We start from the raw sequence: 27,743 nt of genomic DNA, 5'->3' as shown, positions 1-27,743 counted from the left end.
ACCCTCTTAAAAGCTAATCTGGACTTTGCATTGACTATAATCCCCGGCAGGACATTCCACATTACAACATCTCGCTGCGTAAAATATTCCTCCTAATCTCCCTCTTCCCTAACGATCTTAAACTAATGGTAGGGGAACCTTGAGTTATATTGAAGGTTTCTCTGTGCTGGAACTTGACAGGACTCTGGTTCTCAATCCCATTGATGGCACAGTGACATCCAACATTCAGGGGCAATGTTTGGGTCAGTAAAAACCCAGCAGACTCTTGAGTCTTTAACTAATATTAAGATCTAATTCATGTTTTCTTGTTGATTTATTGCGACAATTGGGCCAAATCAACATAACCTTCCTCCCCCTCCCTCCCTTCCACACACACACACACACACATACTCTAAAGTGTGTGTGTGTGTTTGTGTGTGTGAGACGGAGGGATACAGTCAGGCGTGAGGTAGATGAAGGCTCGGCCACAGATGGTGGCATGGAGAGGATGGGTCACACCTGAAACAGTGTGGATCGGAGGTGTGATGGAAGTGTAGGGTCAGAAGAAAGTCACAAAGATGGGGAAGTGCTGGGGCGTGAAGGGATTTATACCTAAGGGGGTAAGGATCTTGAAGTTGCTCAGGAGAGGAGGTAAGATACTTTTAATACATACTACCATAATTTTTTCTGAGACAGTGAAGTCGTACAGGGTTTGTCAAAATCTTAAAACGTTCGTCTCAGAGAGAAAATGGGGTATTGAGGTGGTGAGAGATACCTGTGTGGTATCAAGTCTTGCTCTGACTCTGGTCTGGCTGTGCCAAATGTCGCCAGTCCTGGTTCTGAAGATGACATTTAACCCTTCTTCACTGTAACGTTACACCTTCCCCCACACAATACGTCAACTGTCGGGAAATGGATCCAGGAGAGCGCCATTCAATAAGACTGTTTGTATCTCCTTATATTCCATGGCCATCAAGGGTTCCCTGTGATTTAGTTCAAGACCAAAGCTCACATCATAATATCACAACCAGGAGATGAGGGGAAGGATGGTTTGGTGGTGACCAGGTTAGTAACTGAGTTGGCTTCAATACGACTCAACCAAATCGGATTAGTTTATTTCTGTCAAATCCTTACCACCAATTCTGAGGAATGCGATGTCTGTGGAGTTGTCTGTGGGGCAATACAATTTACAGTACTGTCACCTTGGGAGGGGGTCTCAAGGTGCTCGACAATTGTGTCTGAGCACCAGTGCTGAGGGTGAGGGTGTGGGGTCAGGGAAAGATGGCCAAAACAATAGTCAAAGAGGTATATTTTGAGGCATATTTTGAGGGTTGGGAGAACGTTAGAGCGATCCGGAATGGAGATCCAGAGAGCAAGCAGCAAGTGACTGAAAGGCCACCCTCCCACCCAGTGATGGTGATGGCAATGGGGGTAGGGGAAGAGGCAAGTGTGGGTCAAGTGAGGGTAACGGTCAGGTTCGTAAAGGCCAAGGAGGTTGCAAAGGTATTTTGTCATTGCTTTTGATAAATTATTTCTTACAAAACTTCTTGGCTAAAGAACCAGAGGGGAGACGAGGAGAATCTGTTTTACTCAGCGAATTTGTTACGATCTGGAGTGCCCTCCCTGTAAAGGTGGTGGAAGCAGATTCGATGGCAGCTTTCAAAAGGGAATTGGATAGGGACTCGAAAAGGAAAAAAAATTGCAGGGCTATGGGGTAAGAGCGGAGGAGTGAGACTAATTGGGTATCTCTTTTGAAGAGCTGGCAACAGGCACGATGGGCCGAGTGTGCTGCTGGGTGGAATGAGAAGAAAGTCGTTGTAGCAGATCACCACAGTGTTGCTTGAGATTCAAACCATTCTCGGCCTTGAGACACATTGTCACATTTTGCCCTAAAATTTAAGATGGAGCCGAATGGTGGAAAATCCTGGGTTTCATTTGAAGGTTTCCGTTTTAAAAAAAAGGAAAGTGGCTTAAAATCTTTCCTGTCACTTCTCTCAAATTTCCTATTTTACAAATAAAATACGGTGCGTGAGGTTTGCAGATACTTCCAGAGTAAAGACTGCCCAGCATCTTGGGAAGTCCTTCTGACGTGAAAGAGGCTTTATAAATATAATTTGTTGTTGTTTTTGATTAATATGTTGTGGTTCAATTCAGCGACTGAAATGAGACAATTAAACAGAGATTTCCAGAAAGTCTATTTTCATAACCCACTATCTCAATTAAAGAGCGCTGCGAGACTGTGAACGTGGCAAGAAAGACATTCCCGTAGATATGCTCCAGCGTTAGCTTCTTGATGGACACGTAGAGAGAGAAGCCTGTTGGACCCAATTCTTCTTGTGGGTTCCATCACAGTAAGGAGAGTTCGCTGTCTGTTTGCAACCGCAGAGAAGTGTATATCCAGTCATCTCCACGTTAAACTTAATTGGGCTCATTTTTGTTTGCACAGAATTGTGAGTCCCATCGCAGAATGGCTACAAAAACAAAGGAAAGGCAAACAGTTATAAAGAAAACTTGACGCAAAGGATTTTCTCTCTCTCTCTCTCTCATTTACAGGGAAATCATTGTTTACCAGCGATGATGTAGATCAATATTATTGACCAATATTATTGGCCAGGAACACCGCAGGGTGGGGGATGTGGGGGGGAGTGGGTGGAGAGAGGTGAAACTCCCATGGGAACAGGCGACGGGGCCTTAGTTTAACACCCAGCACTGCGTTACACAAAGAGTGTCCTCAGAGAGTATTGTCCTACGCTGGTGAGCAGCTTTTTGAAATCCTGTGTGACTCATTGCAGAACATCAAAATTAGTCATTAAAACTTTAAACAGCTGTCAGTAAACCCCAGACCTATTAATAGTTCAGGGACTTTTAAATATAGGTTGAGGTCAGGAGAGTGTCTGTCACGAATTTATGAGTAACTAAATCTGAGGTGACAACTGGGCGAGACACCAGAGGGTTCCTGTTGAACAACCTCTGTGATGTATTGGTTAGAACACTAAAGCAAGCGAGAGGGCCTGGGTTCGATCCCTGGGCAGGCCAAAACCTTAGGCAAGTTTCCTTACTTCACACGTTGACCCAGTTGTTAGTCGATTGACAGATCGCTTTCCGTGGGTACTAATCCCATAAATTTTTCTTATAATAATAATCCTTAAATTTAATATGACGCCTTTCACATAGGCAGGAAGTCTCAAAGCGCTTCACAGGGTTTACTATAAGGTTTAGTGACTGTGTATTTTGTTGCCGAAATCAGGAGCCAATTTGCACGCAGCAACAACCCCACAAATAGCCACAAAGTGAACGACTGTTTATATCTAGGTATTTGTTGTCGGCCAGGATAGACCCCCAGCACTCTACTGGAACATCTGCCTAGACCAGGGTGGTCCAACTGGTGGCCCGCGGGCCGATTTCATCTGCCCCCTCCTCCATAACCCATAAATGTTATGTTATATTTCTGGAAGGGAAACACAACAACATTGGCTATGATAATAATTATCCTTGCATTTGATATGGCGTCTTATCATGTCTTCGAGACATCTCAAAGAGCTTCACAGAATATACTGTGGTGGGATGGGGGGGGGAGGCCTGAACCAACCGTATGACGCAGAGGTAAGAGAGCAACGGACTGAGCCAGGCTGTGAATAAAAAAGCCTTTTGCTCTATCCATCATCTTCCAGGAGATGGATTTCCCAGGTCCCAGACCATCCATTCTTCTTTAAACATCAGACGAGGCTCAGTCCGACCTCACTCACCATCCACATACACGCACGCACTTTCCTGTGTGTGTGTGTATGCGGGTGGGGTGGGGGGAGGAAGGGAGGGGCTTTCTACGCTCTCCTGTAGTATCAGCAGCTGAAGTAGATCCCAGAACCCAATGAGTTTCATGACTTGTATTGAAAACGGTAACACTCCCTACTCGTGTTTGAACACCCCCCTAGGGCTATGCTGCTCGCTCATTTTAACACGTGCGCTGCCAAAATACTCCACTAAAGTACCGAAGAACACAAACGAAAGGCGGGGGTTGTACGAGGTGGGTTGTTCACTTTTGCTGGTGGGGTTAACAGGAGCCGAGGAGGAAAAATCCCTGCTCCCAGTGATCGAGAGGATTGACTTTCCTCCCACAGCACAGTCTGTTTTTACCGTGTCGAAAAAGTGAGCCACATCTTGTTATCTATTTTGCTTTGTCTGGTGACGGTTTGGGAGAAAGACGTTCAGTTTTGAATGCTTCTCTGATCCACAATAAACTCCGTGAGCCATGGCTGCCTGACACCACATCGTGTGTTATTATGTGCTAAACCTGTAGCAACAGCACCTGCTACAGAAAACCCAATAAAATATCCTAATAATAATAATCTTTACCTTTGATCCAGCACCCTTCACATTGGAAAGATGTCCTAAAGCACTCTGCTTCACTTTCTAACTTGTAGGCCAACTTGGCCGCCAATTTGTCCGCAGCAATGTGCTGCTGCTGCGTTGAAAGGCGCGATACTTGCTCGGCTGCAAGTATTATTTTATTTATTTCGACCTTTACAGCAGTCGATAAGACATTCTCCAATTGTGGCGATGTTAAAGCGGGCTTGGAAGTCAGAGAAAGATAGAGGTTTTCAAAGACAGGGACAGAATGTTAGAGACTCAGAGAGAAAGAGAGAGAGAGAGAGAGAGAGAGAGATAGAGAGTATGAGAGGTGAGCCTCAAATAGAGTGACCCTCATGGGACAGGCAGTGAGAAGCTTGCCAGATAGCGTTCTCAATGGCAAGCTGTGCAGTTTTAGCTGCTTAAACTCCAGTAGTTATACAGACGCTATAGATCCCCCGAGCCTTAATTCTCTGCACCTAATAACTAGGGAAAGAGCTCACATTCCATTCCAGTCACGGAGAAATGTCCATTTGTAGGTGATATACATAAGTGTAACTCTGTCTGTTTGGATACTCTTAAAGCAAGGTGATGGGTTTCCGTGTGTGTTAGACACCCGGCTGGTCACGGTGATGGGTTTCCGCGTGTGTTAGACACCCGGCTGGTCACGGTGATGGGTTTCCGCGTGTGTTAGACACCCGGCTGGTCACGGTGATGGGTTTCCGCGTGTGTTAGACACCCGGCTGGTCACGGTGATGGGTTTCCGTGTGTGTCAGACACCCGGCTGGTCACGGTGATGGGTTTCCGCGTGTGTTAGACACCCGGCTGATCACGGTGATGGGTTTCCGTGTGTGTCAGACAACCGGCTGATGACGGTGATGGGTTGCTGCGTGTGTCAGACTGGGTGACCAAGAAAAATAAGCAGAAGCCACGATGGTTCTCAGCTGTACCTGCTTACGGCTGTATCCACATGCACACCAGGTGTAGGGTTTATTCATTTCCAATTCAACTTTAAAGGGTTGTTTGGCAGCAATGACGCCGTGATTTGGAAGACCCGACGTGCTGTACCAGCTCCTGATCACCTGCGTTTGCAACAAAGAGAGCGAAAAGAAGGGAAAAGCCTTGTTTAAACTTAATGGTTGGTCCCACATTGGAGACATTGCTACATCATTAACATTAACAATACTGATATTGACATTAATAACAATAATAACTAGCAAATTACCAATAATAACAACAACAATAATAAAAATGACTGGCAAATTACCAGGGAAGCTGATCAAAGTAATAATATAGAATAAATTGCAGGGTTACACCACATTCAGTGGCACCATTCAAGGCTTTGATCGTAAGTAAATCCATCTCAGTTTACAACACCACCACCAACAAAATTACATTCGTATAGCACCTTTCACGTCGGGAGGACGTCCCAAGGTGCTGGACAAGGCAAGGCAGAGGGACTGCGGGATGGAGTTCCAGAGGATGGGGGCAGAGTGGCTGAAGGCCCGCCAATGGTGGGGCAGGTGAGATGGGTGACATAAAGCAGGCTGGAGCCCGCTTAGTGGAGGGTGCAGGCAGATTGGTAGACGGTTAGGAAGTCGTAGAGGTTGGGGAGAGTTCTGGATGATCTGCAGGCCTTTGGAGGGAGGAGTTAGGGAGGCATAGTTTGCATAGTGAAGCCTGGATGTCATGAATAATAATAATAATCCTTAATAATAATCCTTGCATTTGATATAGCGCTTTTCACGTCGGGAGGATGTCCCAAAGCGCTTCACAGAACACACTGTAAAGTGAATTGACTGTATATTTGTGGGCGAACGCGGCAGCCAATTGCGCACAGCAATGTCCCACAAACAGTCGTAGATTGAAAATGACCAATTTTTATTATTGTTTTTGGTTTTGGAGGGATTATTATTAGGCGTGTGGAGTAAGGAAACTTGCCCAAGGTTTCGCCCTGCCTGGAATTGAACTCAGGTCTCTCGCTTGCAAAGCGAGTGCTTTAACCACTGAGCTACAGGACTCCACGAATGCGTGTATGAGGGTCTCGGTGGCCTGCGGTGTGAGACAGTGGCGGAGCCGGGCGATGTTACGGAGGTAGAGGAAGGCAAAGCAGGTCATGGCATGGATGTGGGGTAGAAAGGATAGTTGAGGGTCAAACAAGACACCAAGGTTCCAGACTGGCTTAGTAAGGTGGAGTGAGCATCCTTGGATGATAATGCTGTTATCGCCTGAGGTGTGGAGGCGCTGACGGGAGCCGATCAGGAGAGCCTCGGTCTTGTTGACATTCAACTGTAGAAAGTTAGCTCTCATCCAGGACTTGATGTCTGACAGACATTCTGTCAGGACAGCAGTGGTCCTGGAGACAAGGGTGGAGGCAGAGAGATGGAGTTGGGTACCATCGGTATACATGTGGAAGTTGACCCCATGTCTGCAGATGATGTCATCAAAAGGGAACATGTAGATATTAAAGAGGAGGGGACCAAGCTCAGAGCCCTGAGGAACGCCGCACGAGACAGTGCGGGGGCTGGAGAAGAAACTGTTTGTGGAGATGAAGTGGAGACGGTGTGAGTGGTAGGATCTGAACCATTCAAGGACAGAACCATGAAAGTTGAGGTGAGAGGTGAGGCGGTGGATGAGGATAGAGATGGGGCAGTAATTTGAGAACAGAGATGAGTCCAGAGAAGGTTTTTTTAAGCTTACGAGTGATGACGGGCATTTTTAAAGGGGTGGGAATGGTCCCAGTGGACAGGGAGAGGTTTATGGTGTCTGTGAGTAGAGGGGCAAGGAGGTGGAGCTGGAGGTAAGGAGAGGGGTAGGAATGGGGTCGAGGGAGCAGGTGGTCGGTTTCATGTGGGTTATAATGGTGGTGAGAGAGGAGAGGGAGACAGATTTGAAGGTGTGGAGAGAGGGATGGGTGGGGGCTGGGGTGTGACAGGGAGATGGGGCGGTTGGAGGGGCGGTAGACGGAAGGGCAGAGGCAGCTGAGCAGATCCCCTCGACTTTGGTTTACACCCTTTCCCTCTTTTACCCGCCTGACCCAATGTGAATTCAAGAAGCACTTCTGAAATGTTATTCTGGACCTTATTCAGGATGACTAAAATCCCTGCTTTGGCCAAAATTAATTTACCGCAGCAAATAACATGGGAATTAACAGCAAAGCTCAGCAGACAAGTTACAAGGCTCTGTGTTAACTGAACTAGAAACGGCACAATGCTGGAGCTCTCCTGCAGAACTAGTTTCTCTCAGTCCATTACAGCTCCCGATCCAGTATTGCTAATGTATCATTGATAATGATCCGTGCTTCTGATACAGATACCATACAATACAAATTACATTTGAAACGACAATATCACTCCCCCACTCCCCTCCCCGCCACTCCTCATTGCTGTGCACAAATTGACTGCTGTGTTTGTCCACAAAATACACAGTCACTGCACTTTACAGTGAATCTTGTGAAGAGCTGAAAGACATTTCGATGCAATATGGCACTGTATCAAATGTAAAGGTTATTATTATTGGAAAATTTACGGCGCAGAATGTGTCAGCCAGAAAATGGGGCAGAATTGGGGAAATGTCGACAGTTTGGTCTGAATCTGAAGCCAGTTTAATTTCTAGGGAATATCTCTTTAAGCCTCTTGACCTGAAAGGCACTGCATAAATGTAAATTATGTTTTATTGTAAGCCTGAGTGTAAACGAAACGTGGCAACCAATTGCGCACAGCAGTGCCCCACAAACAGTCGTGGATTGAGCGACCAAATTATTTATATGTATAATTTTTTTGAAGGGGTTATTACCCCCGGATAAGCGATCCGACAATCGAGTAACGACCAGGTTCCTAGTTACCGCAAGGTAAACAGAGGGGTGTGGAGTAAGGAAACTTGCCTAACGTTTTATCCTGCCTGGGAATCGAACCCAGGTCCTCTCACTTACTAGGCGAGCGCTCTAAACAATACACTACAGGACTCTTAAGTTTTAAGACAAAACAGTCTCATAGCTGTCAGAATTTTGGGATACAATTTTGGATGTAGCTATATAGCCAGGGAAAGGATAAAGGACCTTCTCTTAATGGTGAGCGGATTTGAAAATAAATCCCAAGATATATAAGCTGTTACTTAAGTCAAGGATTTCCTAAATCTGGATCCAGGCTCGAAAACAGCCAGAATAACAATCACATTATTCAGCGCTGCAAACACTGTTCGGGGGGTGATTTACTTTATAAAAAGGACAAAGTTTTAGTTTCACAAACATCAGGAGTTTGGTGTCAGTGTGAGGGATGTTGGGCAGCTCGAGGGTCCAGGCTCTCGGTTTCTTTTCCAATTTATTGGTACAGCAAGAATCACAGAGAAAGAGAGACACACACACACAGACAGACAGACAGACGGACAGACAGACAGACAGACACACACACACACACACACACAGAAAGAGACTGATAGACACAAACACAGAGAAAGAGAGAGACAGAGAGAGACTCGAACATAGAAAGAGACAACAATTTCCATTATATAGTGTCCCTTAAGCAGGATAGAATCCCAGAGGCAGAAGAGGTGTATATATAATATATATATCTATAGAGAGAGAGAGAGAGAGACGAGAGGCAGAGAAACACACAGTGTGACGGAGACACACACACAAAATGAGACACACAGAGATTTTGAGGTACAAGCACATAGAGAGAGTCAGAGAGAGAAAGGGATAACAACAACTTGATTTTATATAGCGCCCTCACGCAGGATAGTGTCCCAGAGCGCTTGACAGTGGCAGAGCACGGCACTGAGCCGGGGGGGGGGGGGGGGGGAGGGGGGGGGGGGAGGTGACTGTAGACCCGGTCAAAACGGTCGAGACACACACAAACACAGAAAGAGAGACAGACACAGCAAGTGAGAGCGAGAGAGATTTCTAGACATGACTGTTAATGTTTACTGTGCCAAGGAGACAGCATCTGGTTTGCATTATCTGGTCTGCATTCCATCGCCGTTCGCAAGGCATTTTATTCAGCAGTTCTAACAGAGAGCACAGGTGCCGAACGTGAGTGTTCGGTTATATCATTCAGGTAAGCTGTTAAGCCAAGGTCTGTGCCTGTTCGGGTGGACATTAAAGATCCCGAAGCACTACTTGCGAAGTGAAGGGAGTTTCTTTATTTTATCTAACCGCTACGTGGAGACCTGTAGCTCAGCGGTTAGTGCGCAAGCGAGTTGACACGGGGTTATTTCCCGGGCAGGGCGAAACCTTCGGCCATCTTCCTTATTCCACACACCTCTGTTTAGCAGTAAGTAGAAACCTGGCGGATCGCTTTCCGGGGGGTAGTATAATCCGTCCATAAAATAAATAAATTTCATGACTCAATCCACGACAGTTTGTGGGACGCTGCTGTGCGCAATTGGCTGCCGTTTCACCCCCCAAATACACAATCAATCCACTTTACAGGGTATTGTATGAAGCGCTTTGAGACGTCTTGAAGACGTGATAAGGCGCTATATTAAATGCAAAGATTATAATTATCATCCAGACCTCGCCTCGTGCTCACACACACAACACTCTGTACCTCCTCCAAACTGCCCCTTCGATGATGTAATCAGAGGTTGCGTATCAAACAAATTATGTTCCAAGATATATTAATCCTTGCATTTGATACAGTGCCTTATCGTTGAGCCTTCTGAAAGAGCTTCACAGGACTTTACTGTAAAGTGCAGTGACTGTATTTTACAGGTGAACATAGCACCAACTCATGGCAGGCAGATGGAATTGAGGTCAGCCATGATCCAGTGGAATTGGCCCACCCCTATTCCTATGTCTCAAGTTGCGCAAAGCAACGTTCTGCAAAACAGCCATGAAATAATTAACTGTGAAAGTGGAAGTTCCAAAGGGTGGAGTAAAAAAAAACGGGTATGGTAATAGTGATAAGGCCCTGTACTGAATGCATGGGTTGTTATTGACAATAATCCTTCCACTTGACATAATAATAAGTTATTAATAGTAATCCTTGCATTTGCTTTAGCGCTTTTCACATCTTCTAGGTGTCTCAAAGTGTCTCAAAAGAACATACTGTAAAGTAAATTGACTGTATATTTGTGGGCAAAATGCGGCAGCCACCTGCGCACAGCAGCGTCCCACAAAGAGTCGTGGATTGAGTGAACAAATTATTATTTTTTTTCTTGAGGGATTATTATCAGGCGTGTGGAGCAAGGAAACTTGCCCAAGGTTTTGCCCAGCCGGGAATCGAACCCAGGTCTCTCGCTTGGGAGGGGAGGGCTCCTCCAACCACTGAGCTACAGGACTCCATATATAACGCCTTATCACATCTTCGAGATGTCTCAAAGCACTTCACAGAATATACTGTAAAGTTTATTATTAATTATTAAAATATTATTGGAACATAATACGTTTGATATGCAATTATTTGGGGGGACTGTGGGTCAGGCCACCGAGAGAGAGACAAACTCCCTTCTCTTTTTCTCTTCTGCCTTCCCTTGTGTAGCACTGTTCTCTCTGGCGCTGTGCAAATTTAGCATTGAAAAGTTCAAACGATTTCATAACTGCTTCAGTGTGATCTAATCAAAGCTGTTATGAAAAAATCACGATTTCACCCTATACCTTGAAGTGTTAAAGCAAACTCCAGGTTTTATGAATTACCAGATATTCCATGTCGGGCCCATTTTATTAATAATCACGCCCACAGGAACATTGAAAGTAAATTGCGCAGTTAAATATTGTTAATGTGCTGTTATTTAATCCTTGAAATTGAGCTCAGTCCAGGCGGACACTTCAATGCACTACTGGAGGTGGGGGAGGAAGTGTCGCCTTATGGTGAGACATTAGACCTGAATGTGGGGAAGGAGGGGACAAGGTGGAGGGATTGAGGGGGAATATTCCAGAGTTTCCAGACAACTGTATTGGGGGTTGGGCGGTAAGCGGGTCGGAAAGGTAGGAAGGTGCCAGGGATTTGTAGACAAATGTGAGGGTCGAACGAAATTGATCCATCCGGTTAGAGGGAGCTGGTGGAGCCTGCCTAGCGCTGGCGTAAAGCGCTCCAGGATCGTGAAGGGCGCGATATAAATGCAATGTTGTCGTTGTTGTTGAAGGGCGTATGGAGTTCAATGATCCTTGCATTCGAAATAACGCCTCATCACATCTTCGAGACATCTCAACGCGCTTCACAGGATACGCTGTAAAGTGAATCGACTGGGTATATTGGTGGGCGAAACGGGGCAGCCAATTGCGCACATCAGCGTCCCGCAAAGAGTTGTGGACTGAGCGACCAAAGTATTATTTTTATTACTATTATTAGTAGCAGTTATTTTTAAGCGATTATAACTGAAGGGATTCACAGAATCATAGAATTATACAGCGCAGAAGGAGGCCATTCGGAACATGGTGTCTGTGCCTGGTCTTTGAAAAGAGGATTATAACTACTCACTGCTAAGTAAACAGAGGCTCGTGGTGTGGTGTGTGTGTGTGTGTGTGTGTGGAGTAAGGCAACTGGTCAAAGGTTTCGTCCTCTCCTGGGAACCGAGTTTAGCGCAGAACCTCAAATAACAAAGAGGAAGAGATTTGAAGTGGAGTCAGATCACATACCTGCTGCAGGGACACCTGGAAGCGGTTCGTGCCCCGAATGAAACTCATCTCAGAGTCCTAGGTTAATGAGGCCTCCCGCAAGCTTGTATATACTTTGTCCTTCTCGACTCTGGAGTCCTTGAGAATGTAACTGCAGCCGGAAGAACAAGCTTGATGTCCGCCCCCTTTTTTTGCGGTGGTGGTGGTGGTGGGGGGGGGAGAGGGGACTTGTCCTCACGTCACGAACTCAACACTAAAAACCTGGGAGCTGTTGTAGTTTCCGATCCGTAAATGTATCTCAGCCTAAAATCTTTTTATCTCTTATTTTTTGCTCTAATCCAATTCCTTTGGACCTGCCTGCGCCCTCTTCCTCCCCCCCTTCTCCCTACACCCCCCCCCCCCCCACCCCACCACTATTTTATCAATTTCAGCCTTATATAACAGCCTAAATATATATATAACTTTGTACAGTGATCAGAAGGCTTTTTCTTTTTAAAAAAAATCCCTCAGTGTGAGGAAACCAAGTGTGTTCCTGAATATGCGGGCTCCAGTTGAGGGTTAATCCGTCTTTGTCAACTTTAATGTCAAAGTTTGCTGTCGATCAGTGGTTGTTAAGCGCTGAGACATCACCTAACTGATCACAATTGACCTGTCACAATTGACTGTGTCTGTCACAGTCTGTCATCACTCTTGGTAAAATAACCTACAAACTGCGTTTCCTACAAATTTTCTTCCTTGTTTTCCTCTTTAAAAAATCTGTTATTTTTGGTTTATAATAGAATATAATCATAAAGAATTCTCCTGGCTAACAATCTCCCCCCCACCCCCCCACGTACACACACACACACACCTCTCTCCCTCAAATAAAATTAGTCTTTCACTTTAGTGGGACATTGTGGTCTGCAAAATACAGTCACTGCACTGTCAAGTGCTTTGAGACGTCCTTCTGATATGAATTATTATTTTTATTATATCTTACAGATGCACCCGCACTGATCCAGTGGGTAATAATATTGTGACACTAATAGCGATATAATAATAATCCTTGCATTGAATATAGCGCCTTATCATATCTTCTCGATGTCTCAAAGCACTTCACAGAATATACTGTAAAGTGAATTGATTATATTTTGCGGGCAAAACGCTGCAGCCCATTGCACACAGCAGTGTCCCACACACAGTCGCGGATTGAGTGGTTAAATTATTATGATGATATAATGCTATTTATAATAAGACTATTTGAACTTCCTGCTCACTAGATTCCTCAGCTCTACCCTCCACAAGTTGATGACCATCCAGAACTCTGCAGCTTGTGTCTTCTCCCATACCAGGTTCTGCGAGCCAACCACCCTCGTCCTTGCCCGGTTCCACTGGCTCTGCATCCCCCAGTGGTTCAAATCCAAGATACTCGTCCTCACCTTTAAATCCCTCCACAGCCTCACCTCACTCTATCTCTCCGACCTCCAGCTGACTCAGCTGCTCCTTTTGCTCAGGGAACCACAACCACCACCATTGCATTTACACAGCGCCTTTTGTGCCGGGAGGATGTCCGAGGAGCTGGACATCGAAGGATTTTCACCCAAGCTGGGGGTTGGGATTCCAAAGGGGTGGATGCCACTGGTATGGGGTGCATGGGGTTGAGGGGGAGGGGGAAAGGATGACATAAAGAATGGTCAAAGACCATCCTCACTAATTTTTAACCATTCTGCCCTCGTTCTCTGGAACTCCATCCTGGAGTCCCTCCACCTCGTCCGCTCCCTCCCACCTTACGAAAAAGATCTTACAATGTGGCGCTCCCTCCGGCTGGAGCATCAGCCTGGGCCGGGAGCTCTCAACGTGTTTCTGAAATGCAAATGCAAAGGCCGATCTCTCCCCCTTTCGTTCGTGCTCTCTATCGCAGAGAAGTATGCCAGGGTCAAAGCGCTTAACCTCATATTTGCCAGAGGCAAGAGAGAGACTTCAGCAGCGATGGCACACAGTTAAACCAGCACCTTTTATTCATCTGTAGCTTTCCCTGGATCTGAAAGCTGATCCCAGGAGCAGGGCTATGTTTAAACAAGCTCTTTGTGAGCAAGGAAATGAGGAGAGAGAGAGAGAGCGAGAGTGGCCCCGCCATCAGCTGGGTTCAGCAATGAGTATCTTTCAACTAAACAGGTCTTTCTCAAACCTGTGAACTTTAAACCCTTGTCTGCCTCTCACCTTTGTTTATTCTGCTGATGCGTGTTACTTGTTAACAGGTGAAGGTTTGGAGGAGGAAGCTCAAGGAAAGGCAGGAATATATTTTATAATCAGGACTTTGAGCTCACTTTGACACTCCAGTGCCTTGCTGGGGTGGGGGTGCACTAAATTGTCAGACGTGTTGCCCCCTTTAGACGAGATGTTAAACCATGATCCTGTCTGTGACCTGTTCGGGCAGATGTTAAAGATCAACTGGAAAAGAGAAAGGAGTTTCACCTGGTGTGCTGGTCAACAATCCACCAGATAAAAGCAGATATTCACGACATGGCTATTTGTGGGACATTGCTGTGAACAAACTGGATGCTGTGTTCGTTCACAGAATAAGTAACACATTTTGCAACGGTCCTGTGAAATGTTTTGGGGCAAACTGCTGACGTGAAAGGCGCTGTATCAAATGCAAGTATTATTATTCATCATTAAAAAGGAATTTACAGACTGCTCCCAAAGCCGTTTGTGGCAGAGAATCCCATTTTTGCACATCTAAATAATAGCTCCTTAATATATGGGAACGTGGAAGATCCCTGGGGAAAGAATTCATGAATTTTACCTGGTTATATTTTCCTGCATTAAATTATTTTTGAATTTTTATATTTTTTGCACTGCGCTACCTGCTGGCCATCCAGTGTCACTGTCTATCTGAACCGGTTCATCACAGCCGATTGCTCCACTTGTTCGCTATAGCTGTATTCCACTTAAATTAACAGCAGTTGATTCGAATGAGAAGATTGATGTTTGAATTTCAAATCAGATTTTCAACGCTGTCTTAGAATTATAGACTGTTTACAGCACATATTCAGTCTATTGTGTCTGTGCTGGTACTCGCTCCCTACTGGAGCTCTCTACTCTAATCCCATTCCCTGCTCTTCCCCATCGTGTCTGCGCTGGAGTTCATTCCCCTGTGAAGTGAATGACCAATTTTATTTGGAATGATTGTTGGCGGGGACGATGGGAGGAACACTTGTTTTGGACCAGCCGGGTGTTTGACGTGCTTAAGAATATCCAAACCAGTCAAGGGTTTCACCTACACTTGGCTCTGTTCGCCTACAAACACACAGTCACTACACTTTACAGTAAATCCGACATCTCAACGATGTGATAAGATGCCATATCAAATGCAAGGATTATTATTAAATTAGTATGTAAAATATCAAAGCACACATGTAACCGATCACTTATACTCTTATATTTAATAATGTGTTAATATTTCAATATTACATTAGTCATTACAATAAAGATATTCAATTACTGCATTGTTCAATAATTCCTGGGTACAACATGGAAACAAAGCAACCTTTTGTTTTATAAGTGATGTGAGAGTTCACAAGATAGAATTCTTTGAAAATACCTATAATATTCTATATGCAGTATATATATTGGACAGCCAGGTGTCTGACTCACGCAGAAACCCATCACTGTGCTTTAGAGCGTCCAAACCAGACTGTGAAGCTCAGTGATGGGTTTCCACATGTGTCGGATGCCCAGTTGACCAAACAAAAATCGACGTCTCAAAGACATGATAAGGTGCTCCATTTATTGCAAGGATTATTATTGTTTTTATACACTGTGAAAAGATGGGATACAATAGATAAATTATTGTAGATAAACAGTATATGCAACTGCTTGTATGTTATTGTATATAAAGAAACATATGCTGTTTATATACAATAATAACAATCTACTGGATCCCATCTTTTCACTGTTGATATCTTTGCAGATGGAAGCGGTAAGTAGGGTCTCCCAGAGGTTAAACATACTCTGAGACACGATTCCAACAGTCACCTAAAGGAGACATGTCCTCAGCCCCTGTGAGCCTGTTGGCTCAGATGATCCTAACTGGACAATAAATTGAACAGTTCGCTTGAAGTGCAGAACGAGAGGAATTCAGCGGAGTCTTACACTACGGTTAATCACAGTGTTTGTGGCTGAGAACATAGGTTGAGTTCAAGCTTTGGACCAACAGAAGTGGAGGAGGGGGGAAAAGGAAAAAAGGACAAGCCCTATATATGTCAAGACGTCTCAAGCGTTCTAGAGGAATTATAAAAGGCACAAACTAATCAAGGACACACTGGAGACAAATTGGTTTATAGGGAAGAGTCTCGATGAGTGTTTATTAGGAAGAGAGGAAGAGAGACAGGAGAGAAGAAAGTAGGAGAGAGAAAAGGAAGAGAGGAAGAGGAAAGGAGAGGAAGAGGAGAAAAGAGAGAAGGGAGTAAAAGAGGAGGAAGAGGGCGAGGAAGGGAGCAGAAAGAGGAGACAAATAGGATTGAAGGAGAAATTACTGAAGGCGGCTGAGAATTATGCAATGGGGGGAAAAGATTTCACCACTTATCAGGGTTAAATAATGCTTCCAGAAACCCCAGGCTCATTACAGCATCAAAGCTCTTCCTTAAAGGCATCCAGCATCCTTGTTTCATCAGCCTTCCCTGGTTAGCTGTTCCAGTTCTTAATTACTTGTGTGCACAGAGATACTTCCTGATATCTGTACTTAAAAATCAGTCCTTCATAATCCTGAATACAACCAACTAGTAACTGTCCTCTGTGGTGGGGCGGAGGGGGGGGTATTAGGTTAACGGGGTCTCCTTGGCTGAACTGGCTCCAAGGTGACATATTTGGCAACGAAATGTCAGAATCGAGCCAGCCCTCTGTGGCGGTCTTGGTAGCCTCAGTTCTCGGTAGTCTCAGATCCTGCAGTACTCCAGGGCACTACTGATGACAGTGGACTCATCGATTGGACTTGGAAGGACAGACCAGTCACTGGGGGCAGGGAATCCTCCCACTCAGCTCCTGTTAATCCTGCAAGCCAAAGCCCCAATGGGTAGGGTGGTCCTAGCTGGACGAGCAGCGGGAAAGAAAGCCACACCGTGCTATCAACGGCAAACTATACGATTTTAGCTGGTTAAGACTCCAGAAGTATCCCAATGCACACTCTGGTGTCCCCAAGCCTTGGCTCTTGCCAACCTCTCTAACCTCAGTCTTCATACCCGAGCCCACACTGTGAGTGTTGGCAGCACATCCCATCAACCCAACTGCTGTGCTCATCTGATCTCCGCATACACCCACTTTACAGCGGTACATTATCTCCCATGAAAATGATGGCACTCCTCTGGACATCTAAATACAGTTAAACACTTGTACTGGATACAGTTAAGCACTTCTAAGTACAATTATCATCATTCTTCCACATGTTTCAGTTGTTAGTCAGTGCACTATATAAAAAAAAATGGGGGGTAATAGTACTTTGTGAAATACCTTGTACATCCGAGACAGAGATCCTGATCAGAAGGATGCCCCAGCTGTCCCGGGATTCCTAATTAAGAAATCCCATTTGAGATCAGCGCATGTTAGACCCCTCCACACACAGTTCATGGTTCAAATCGTTCATGGTTTCAGCTCGTCTTAAAATGCCCAATGCCGGAGAAATGGGGACGATTCTTAGATTCAGTCTGAACTTGGGCACAGTCTTCTTTTTAAAAAACAATCAAGGAAAACTGGTTTCCAAATTCATGCTGGATTTAAGGTGTTCTTTTCCCCCCAAACTCTCCAAGATCCTACAGTTTAAAGGGTTTAATAATTTTAAAGCTGGGGTAGAGAGGAATTTCCGGACTTATGAATCATTTGAAGCTCTCTGGGATGCTACTCCGCATGAAGGGCGCTATATAAATGCAAGTTATCATTATTATTATTAAGTTGTTGTTGTTCTTGTTAAAGAGGCAACTCTCCTGCACCCCTGGCTCAATTCCATCAAGTTTGTGTGGATTTCTTAATAATAATCCTTGCATTTCATATAGCCCCTTATCACATCTTCGAGATGTCTCAAAGCGCTTCACAGACTATACTGTAAATCAAATTGACTGTATATTTTGGGGGCGAAATGTGGCAGCCAATTAATTGCATGCAGCAGTGTCCCACAAACAGTCGTGGATTGAGTGACCAATTTATTATTATTTCTTTTTGAAGGAATTATTACCCCCGGAAAAGCGATCCGCCAATCGACCAACAGCCGGGTTCCTCCTTACCTCTAGGTAAACTGAGGCATGTGGAGTAAGGAAACTTGCCCAACATTTCACCCCGCCGAGAATTGAACCCAGGTCTCTTGCATGTGAAGCGAATGCTCTAACTACTGAACAACAGGACTCCATTTATAAAAGGGACAAGTGGCACATTGCAATGAAAATGCAAGGATTATAATTATTATCAATATAAATGCACTTACGGTTAGGTTACGGTTGGATAAAGCTTCTAAATTCAGTTTCAATCGGAGAAATTTTGAGACACCTTAATTCTGGGCCACCTTAAGTTCTAAAAAAATGATGAATCCTAAAACCTCTAAGTGTTTAATTTCCCACAAATTGACGGGAGGTAGAAAACGTGGGCCTAAAAACAAAATCGCTCCGGTTGTATTTTCGTTCAGTTGGTACAAAATAATCTACAAGATAATTAAGTTTCTGCAAACATTATAAAATTGTTGCCAACAATAAACATTTTGTACCTTTTTTAAAAAAAACTACAAATATTATGCAGACATTAGAATTATAGGCATATAGAATTAAAAACACACCATACTGAAAGGGATATTTTGCTATTTGCATGTACATATATTTTTATATATTAAAAAACATCAGATTAAAACTCTTTAAACCTGAAATCTTATTATAGATGAAGTTTCTAAATAATTTTTTGCCCCTGATCACATTCGTAGAGAGAATTTCAGGAGCTTGTGACATATGTCACCCAAAAGATTGGGTTTGCCTTAAAAATTTAAGGTGGTACAGAATTGTGAGGAATTCGATTCCACCTTTATTTGGACAATCCTTTTGGGGGAGAAGTTTGCAAGATATCATTGGTGACACGTTTGGCAACAGAATAGTGGAATTGAGTCAATCTTCTGTGGTGGTCTGGGCGGTCCGCACCCCAGGACAGCCGCACCTGCGATCCCACCTGGTCAGTCAGCAGGACTAGGAAACGGGCAACATGGGGAGAAGGGATTCTTCCTACTTCCCAGTTCCTATTAAGCCAAAGTCCTCGCTGACTGGACACGAGCAGGAAGCATTTAATGACAGTGCTTTTAATGGCAAATTGTGCGTTTTTAGTTGGTTAAGCTCTAGAAATTACCCCCATCGCACACTCTGGGCTCCTCAAGCCTTGGCTCTTGCCATCTTGCACCTAATACTCTCGGGAATTAGGTCGGCAGGGTCCATCCCTTCATGGGGAGAGTTCACATTGTGTTCCACGCACAGGGAAACTTCCACGTGTAGGTGGCCTACTTATGCTGAACTCTCAGTTTGGTTTGGAGACTCAGATACCCACCCGGCTAACCCAAAAATAATAATTCTGAAGCTGGTTACTGTTTAATAACTGTGTGAAAATTGGCTTCCAAATTAAGCCTGGATTGAAGAATTTTCCACAATTCTGTGCCACCTTAACTTTTAAGGCAAAATGGTCTCGCGGGAGACTGGGTGGAATTTGGGGGTCTCGGAAATTCATACATATCATTTTTTTAAAAAATATTTATTTTCCTCACTCAACTCCTGGCGACTTTATAAACACGTACACATGATTTGCACTCACATACCTCTCTGTACACACGTGTTGAAATGGTGTACGGTGATGGCGGTGTTTGGGGAGGAGGGCGGTGGTGGTGAGGGCGGGGGGGGAGAACTGCAAAAAGCTTTTGCAGTTGTTGAGCTCAGCAACGCGAGACTCAAGTTGTAAATTCCCTGCACGCACGGGTTTTACTCATGGTTTACACAGCACTTATACATGGCGCAAAAAGACCCCAGTGTCCCATCAAGCACAACCTCTGGTCAAATACATCACGTTCGAGCACATGTGTGTTAGACATTCACTCTGCATGTGTCAGACAACCAGTTGTCCCCCCACCAAAAAAAAACTCCATTTACCTGCTAAACTTGACTAGTGCAAACCTCAGGTTTGGCTCCTGTTAACTCTACATGTATGGGATGTGGTTCTCTCTCTTCCCCACTTACTGCTTTAGCCGAGAGCAACTAATGACACGGACCAGGGACCCTCATGACATGTAGCAGCTCAGTGAACACAGTGCCACCTTGAAGCAGGCATTGCTTCAAAGGGAAAGTTGGCAGCATAGCGCTGGAGGGAGCACTGCACTGTTGGGAGGTGCTGTGCGTTCAGATGAGACGGTAAATAAAGGTCCCATCTGTGCCTGTTCAGGTGGATGTTAAAGATCCCTCGACATGATTGGAAAAGAGAAGGGGGTTTATCCCAGTGTCCTGGCCAATAATCCCTCCCCGCCCCCCCCCCCACCCACCCCAAATAAAACCAGTCATTCACTTCATGACTGTTTGTGGGACGTTGGAAATTGGCTACTGCATTCGCGTACAAATTACATACCTACTACATTTTAGTAACTGTTTGGGTTGGATACTCTTAAGCATGGTGATGGGTTTCAGCATGTGTCAGACACCCACCTGGCTGGCCATTCATAGTAATGTCTGCTAAACGCTTTTGAGATGTCTCTATGATCTGATAAGGCGCAATATCAAATACAAAGATGATTATCATCATTATTATTATTAGTAACTCCTTGCCCAGATGATCTAGTAACAAGGCCAATCTTTAACACACACACTTGTGCACACACACACACAGGTGTGCACACTCACACAGGCGTGCACACATACCACACACACACGCACACAGATGCAATGGCACACACGCAAAGTGGACATGAGTTAAATTCAGTAGTGAGGCAGAGACCAAGGGAAGAGCTTTTTTTTTGACAAATTTGATTTTTAGTAAAAACTTAATCCTTCATAGCAAAATATCTCTTTTTACATTTGCTCAGACATAGCGGGAGAAGGTGGGGGTGGGGTTGGGGGGGTGGGGGGTGGGGAGGGGAGGGGGGTGGGGTGTTGGGAGGGTTGGCATTTCGCCAAACCAGCAACCTTTTTAAACAGTTCCTGTTAACATGTTAACTTGCAAAGTTACATTTAAAAAAGAAACAAGACAATAAATTAAAAAAAACAACAGATAAATCTCTAAGGCAAAAAAAAAGGTTTTCCATCAAAATATTACAAACGGGAAATATTTAAGAATTTTTTGTGGGTTTTCTTTGTCCCCCTTTTGCTTTTTTTGACAAATAATATTCAGAACAACGTCTATGTACAATTGACACAAAGAGCTGTACAACTTACAACCAAGTTAATATGACATCCAGCTATACAAAGCAAAGGGCTGAGAGAGTGAGAGAATAAAACAGGAAAAAAGCATTTCTGTATAATTAACTCAGCAATGTCTGACGATTCCAAATCACTGACATTGCCGATCGAACAAGATTTTATTATTTTTTTTCGATAAAAGCTGACCTTTTTATCCCCACAAAACCAAAGTTTACTTGCGAAACTTATATTACTTATTACTAAGCTGCCTCCTGCTTTTTATATCATGTGCCAAAGTGTCTGGTTTACGTTTAAACGCCAGTGATGTGACAAATCGCTATAAACTCTACTTTTCATTCACAAAATAGCTACCAGTGCGGAACAGAGTGGCCGGGCAAGAGACCGACCGACCGAGGCTCCGCGTAAAAGTGCAATAGCAAAAAAATACAACCATAGCAACAGAGAGGACCTCACCATTGTACACGTTGGTGATCTACTCTTCAAAGCCATCTAAATATTACAATCAGAACTGCTTCATATACTGGGACACGCGGCATAATCAGAGCTCAACGCTCACCTGACAGCTTTTTTTTCCCCCCCCAGAAGGGAAAGAGGCACAGTGTCAGTCAGTGTCCTTGCCTCAATCATCTGTACGTCTCTGTGCTTCTGAAATCTGGATGCACCTGGATTCCGCTGCATCTGGGGAGAAAATTAGGTGGGGGGGGGGGGGGGGGGGGAAGAGGGGGTGGGAACTGGGACGGACACAAGTACAGACACTGTTTGTGATCTCCAGATCTCAGATCGTCGTAGAAGGAAGAGGCTTCGGTCCGTCTCGATTTAAAGTGAACTCCACGTCTGCTCTGGCTTTTGCAACGCTCGTAACCCAAAGAGAGCGGGACCGGTGGAGTGAGTCGGGAACCGAAACCGAGACAGAACTGATCTCAGAGCACGGTCTGGGAGAGTGCTGGTTGGTCTGTCCTATCCCAGTGTTTGCAGCAGCTCTGGTTTTGAAAAAGATGCATTTTTCCCCCCTCCCCCTCCAAAGTACTCATTTTACACATTAGGAAAATAACATAGGATTAAACGTCACCGTACGTCAAATTTGATTTTGCTCCAACACGACGATTGTTTCTGCTCCTATCGTGGCCCTTCCAGAAATTCGGGAGAAACAGCAAGTGGCGGGACAGACTCGGTGGGCCGATCGGCCTCTTTCTGTGCAGAAAATCTGTTCGTAATTTCTGTGTGGGCACGTCCAAGTGTCTGGGTACATGTGAATGTGTGAACATATCTGTGCACATGTGCATACTTTTCTGTGTGTGCGTCTGTGTTTGCGTGTGAGTACGTACATGTATGCACATTTATATCTCGGTGTGTGTGTGTGTTCGTGTGTGAGTATGGAAATGTGATCTGAACTTTCCCTGACACAAGACACACTGGCACATCAAAGATTGTGGGAAATGCAGTGTGTGTGTGTACCCATTACTCTCTCCTCTACAATACACCCGCACGACCCACGTCAAGAAGCAGTCACACTCACCCCTACATACACCGATTCCTATAGGGCAACACTCCCAGTTATAGTGACCGACTAAACACAAATTCAACCCGAAGATCAGGAAAGGTGTTTAAAAAGAAGCAAATCTGACGTCTCAGTTAGAGTGGATAAGCCTGAAGGTGGGAGCAGGGAAGGTTGGGGCGGGGAGGTTGGGAAGATTTGCTTATAGTAAAATGCAACTTATCCTCCTGCCAAGGCAGTGTGTGCCTGAATATTGTTATTGCTTAATTTAGGGAGGGCATACATTTATTTAGCTTACAAAAATATAGGATTTGTTGGGGAGGTGGGTTGCAATCGCTTTTACTCTTCAGGATGATATGTAGATGTCAACACTGAGCAGAGAGTTTACTGACGTGGTTTGTGGCTCAGAGACAGAGTAAAGCTCCCTCTATCCTGTCCGTCCACACGCCCAGGTCAGCGTTAAGAGTCACAGTAAAGCTCCGTCTACACTGTGCTTCCACACTCCCAGGTCAGAGGCAACATGGGTTTCAGACAGAGTAAAGCTACGCCGCGAGTTCACAATCCCGGGTCACGGAGCTCTGGCAGTGAAGGGGGAAAAAAACAGGAATATGGACCAACAGACCGGCTGAATGGGAGCTACTCTCCCCCACTCACTCCCTTCCCCCCGCCCCCCCCCCCTCCCCCCAAAAAAATCCCACTAGGAACAGTCTTTCTAGGAGAAGCCTCCAATTTTTCGAAAAGCAACCACATCATCGGTTGCTGCCGTAAAGTGCACAGTTGTTTCCAGTCACCACACACGGGGTGAAAAAGTCATCAGATCGGAAAAATAATATAACCTTTTCGATTGTTTTTAAAAAAAAATTACTTGGGAGAGAAACTCCTCTCGGGCTCTGGATTTCCTCGCTCCTCTGAGCATTTCAGAGCATTTCAGAGCGTCCAGAATTTGGCAAATTGCTCAATTCTGTCTCGACTCCAGTTTGGGGTCCGTTGTTTCTCGCAATAGCAATTTACAGAAGAACGGGCTCGAAGATTAAAAAGCAGCATTTTTAAGAGTTTACAAAATTCTGTCCGCTCTGAAACTCTGCGTAAATGGAGCCGGTCTGGACTGCGCTGCGGGTTCTCCCCCGCCCCGAGGCACGTGTCATTTGGCTACATTCAAAGCGAAGGTCAGACACGGTCCCTGCCCCCTAACGGGATTAACCAGTGAGAGAGTCAGTTACTACACAGAACTCCAACTGGAATTTCAGATAAATGCTCACACGTGCGCACTCAACATGCTCGCTCGCTCTCACGCACCACACACACACACACACTCGCACACCTCTTGCACGCGCGCGCACATGCCCACTACTACGCGCACAAGCTCTTGCGTGTACACACACACTGGTGCACATGCACACACATTTGCGCGCACGCATACCCGCTTGCGTACACGTGCTCTTGCGCGCACACGCGCTCTTGCGCACACTCACACACCTTCTTGCGCACACCCTCTTGCTCGGGCGTGCACACACACACCCTCTTGGGCACACCCTCTTGCGCGGGCACACCCTCTTGCGCGCGCACACACACTCTTGGGCACACCCTCTTGCGCGCGCACACACCCTCTCACTCACACACACCCTCTCGCGCGCGCACACACACCCTTTCGCGCACGCACACACACCCTCTTGGGCACACCCTCTTGCGCGCGCACACACCCTCTTGGGCACACCCTCTCGCGTGCACACACACCCTCTCACGCACACACACCCGCTTGCGCGCGCACACACCCTCTCGTGCGCGCACACACACCCTCTCGCGCGCACACACACCCTCTCGCGCGCACACACACCCTCTCGCGCACGCACACACACCCTCTCGCGCACGCCCTCTCGTGTGCACACACACCCTCTCTCGCGCACACACACCCTCTCGCGCGCACACACACCCTCTCGCGCACGCACACACCCCCTCTCGCGCACGCCCTCTCGTGCGCACACACACCCTCTCTTGTGCACACACACCCTCTCGCGTGCTCACACACGCGCGCAAAGACTCGGAAGCAAATTAAAATCACTGCAGCGAATGGGTGTCCAGCTGATTTCTAGCCAGGGTGGGAATAGCATTTCTCTGACGAGCAATGGGTCAATGGGTGTGAGTGTGTGAGTGTCTATGTGGAACGAGAAGAGAATCAGAGAGGTGGCCAGGGTGTGGGATACCCAGCGTGGAGGGGGTAGAGTTGGTGGGGGTATCTGGAATCCAGGATCTTCGGCCAATGTCCCATTCCCTCCGCTCTGTGCCTGGGGCTGCAGCAGAGAGTGGACGACGTAGGCAACCGGACGAGGGGGACGGATGACCAAGTCTCTCCGTTGCCGAACCTCTCACTCGCCCCCTTCTCCGGGCGGCCGTTCGCACTGCCTTGCCAGTCAGTCACCTCCGCGCCAGGGCCGCGCGTCGGTGCCAGCAGGGACTTCAGCCTCGACAACCGCCTGCCAACACCAACCAGACCCGAGTCGCCGCCCAGAACTTCCGAACACCCGTTGGCCAAAAGTGAGCACAGCGTGTGCTCGATGACTGTATCTGGTGAGGGTCGGAGGGGGAGGAGGTTGTGGGAAGGGGGGACCGAGCGGAGCGGAGGACTATCCCCCTTTCCTCCTTCCTTTCCCAACACCCTGCTCGAAACTTGCTGTCGTTAGGGTTGAGGGTGTGGGGGGTCAGGCATCAAGCTCAATGCTGTTGTCTGTGTCCCGGGAGCGGGTGGAAGGACTGCTTCTGAATTCCGTCCCATCCCAACACTTGCTGACTGTGGATCCGGGATGAAGTAAACTCCGGGGATGAGGAGAAGCCACTGGAAATCTTTCCTCCGCGCCGTCTTGTCTCTTTGAAATGATAAGAAGAGAAAAACAAAAAAAGCTGGCCTCCGTGACCCGCTGAGACCGGACCCCCCTCCCCCCGCTCCCGACCACCCCCCCCCCCACCCACCCACCCCCATCTCGCACAGGAAGGAAGTCGCGAGAGAGCGTCATCCGGGTTGTTACTCCAGCGACCGATTGGGATGCGTCTCGCTCTGTCAGCTCTTCTCCTGGTTCACGGCGCCACCTTTCTCACTCAGTCTCTTTCCGAGAAGAAAAGGAAAACAGACCCGGTCGGTGTTAGCACGACACGGTTACAAGCAACGCGTCGGCAACAACAGCAGCACACGCCCTCGCACACGCTCTCGCCTGAGCTGCCTATGGACCTCTGACCCTCCCCCAACCACACACATATTTATATGCTCTATGTGTGTGTATTTAAATGCTGCGCGCGTGTGTGCGTTTACATGCTGCGTGCATGTGTGTGTGTATTTACATGGTGTGTGTGTGTATGCGGTTACACGGTGTATGTGTTTACATGCTGTATGTGTGTGTTTATATGCTGTGTGTATGTGTGTGTGTGTTTACATGGTGTGTGTGTGTACGTGTTTACATGGTGTGTGTGGGTGTGTACATAGTGTGTGCGTGTGTGGGTGTGTACATGGTGTGTATGTGTTTACATGGTGTGTGTGTGTGTGTTTACATGGTGTGTGTCTGTGTAGATGGTGTGTGTGTGTTTACATGGTGTGTGTGTTTACATGGTGTGTGTGTGTTTACATGGTGTGTGTGTTTACACGGTGTGTATGTGTGTGTTTACATGGCTCAGGCTCTCTATGGGGAGCAATGATACTGGGCGGTTGTTTCCCCCCCATCCACCCCAGCGAGATGGCAGTCCCCCCCCCCACACACACACACACCCTCTGCTGTCTGGCACTCAGCCTCTCACCTGTACTTTCTGTGCACCGCTGTTGGCGTGAAGGGAGAGGAATGAGTTGCGGGCTGGGTGTGCGGGCAGGGCCGAGGGGCCCGGCAGGAGGCTGCTGATGGGGAGCTGGGGCCCCGCGGAGACCTGCAACCGCTGGAACTGTCGCTGACGCTGTTGTTGTACCATCTGATAGACCAGAGCGTGCTGGTCCTGCACACAGACACAGGACAGCGTGTAAATGACACACTCACACACAGTGTGTAAATAACACACATACACAGTGTGTAAATAACACGCACTCATAGTGTGCAAATAACATACTCATACACACAGTGTATAAACAAAACACTCACACCCACAGAATCTCCAGATGTCTGGACCTGAGCCGCCCCGGGAAGTGCCCCACTCGGGTTTGTGAGTCCGAAGACATTACGTCTCATCTGAAGGATGACAGCTCAGTGCTCCAGGGTTTCCCACAGTCCAATCCCACCTTCCCACCCACTCCCCCCAACTCTCTCGACAGCCCCTCTCCAACCCGTTGTGAATCACTTGTGAACAGTTTGGTGGGTTCCGCTTCAAGAAACGGTAGAGGCAACGAATTCCACATCCTGACCAGAACAACTCGCCTTCACGGAGGGTAGCGTCCCAGAGCGCTTGACAGTGGCAGAGGGATAAGTGGCCGGAGGCATAGAGGTAAGAAACCACTTGACAATATATTCTGTGAAGCGCTTTAACAGGTGCCAATGACGTGATAAAAGCTATGTCAAATGCAAGGATTATTATCATTATTATCATTATCATTATTATTCATAATTTCTTGGGATCCTGGCACTTTTGCCTACTTAACCGTGTTTTATCGCACAGTCTTTACCGGAGTCAGCTGTTGAGAGGTCAGTAGCTGGTGTAACTGCTGCTGTTGCTGTTGCTGGTGTTGATAGAGGAGCTGTCTTTGCTGATCAGGTAACTGCCCCAGTCCGGACATGTTGCTATGGTGGGAGGGGGCGAGGGGAGAAAACACAGGAGCTGGAATTTAGGTCACAGTTAACTGAGAGATCAAATACCCCAACCCCGCCCTCCCAACTTGGTACAAAAGAAAATCTCACCCAGCAGTGGAATTTGTTATTTTTTTCCCCGGTTAAGGTAGACTGGGGGAGCCGAGTACGAGAGGAATGGAACGTAAGCAAGTGTGACCTGCGATGATCAGTGATTTCAC

At 46.4% G+C, this 27,743-nt stretch overlaps 2 protein-coding genes across 4 annotated transcripts in view; both read right to left on the bottom strand.

Moving 5' to 3' along the window:
- Nucleotides 1–626: 626 nt before the first annotated feature.
- On the bottom strand, nucleotides 627–12,032 carry cisd3 (CDGSH iron sulfur domain 3; the record flags this gene model as incomplete). Its single annotated transcript, NM_001292204.1, is given in 3 exon segments — nucleotides 627–2,450; nucleotides 5,277–5,408; nucleotides 11,903–12,032. Coding segments are annotated over 3 exon segments (369 nt in total). The 3' UTR covers nucleotides 627–2,261.
- Nucleotides 12,033–25,753: 13,721 nt separating this feature from the next.
- The window catches only part of LOC103185694 (MLLT6, PHD finger containing), a 55,717-nt gene continuing 53,727 nt past the window's right edge, over nucleotides 25,754–27,743 (bottom strand). For all 3 annotated transcript variants that reach the window (XM_042343209.1, XM_042343210.1, XM_042343211.1), the window contains 3 exons: nucleotides 27,402–27,516; nucleotides 26,552–26,740; nucleotides 25,754–25,868 (listed from right to left, as the gene is read on the bottom strand). In XM_042343209.1, the coding sequence (XP_042199143.1) occupies nucleotides 25,824–25,868; nucleotides 26,552–26,740; nucleotides 27,402–27,516 (349 nt within the window). In that variant the 3' untranslated portion in view covers nucleotides 25,754–25,823. The remainder of the gene's footprint in view (nucleotides 25,869–26,551; nucleotides 26,741–27,401; nucleotides 27,517–27,743) is intronic.

The sequence above is a fragment of the Callorhinchus milii genome, unplaced genomic scaffold, assembly GCF_018977255.1.
Source record: "Callorhinchus milii isolate IMCB2004 unplaced genomic scaffold, IMCB_Cmil_1.0 Scaffold23, whole genome shotgun sequence".
Taxonomy (NCBI): Eukaryota; Metazoa; Chordata; class Chondrichthyes; order Chimaeriformes; family Callorhinchidae; genus Callorhinchus; species Callorhinchus milii.
The sequence above is the reverse complement of the archived record's forward strand: the minus strand, read 5'-3'. Positions and strand labels throughout refer to the sequence as shown.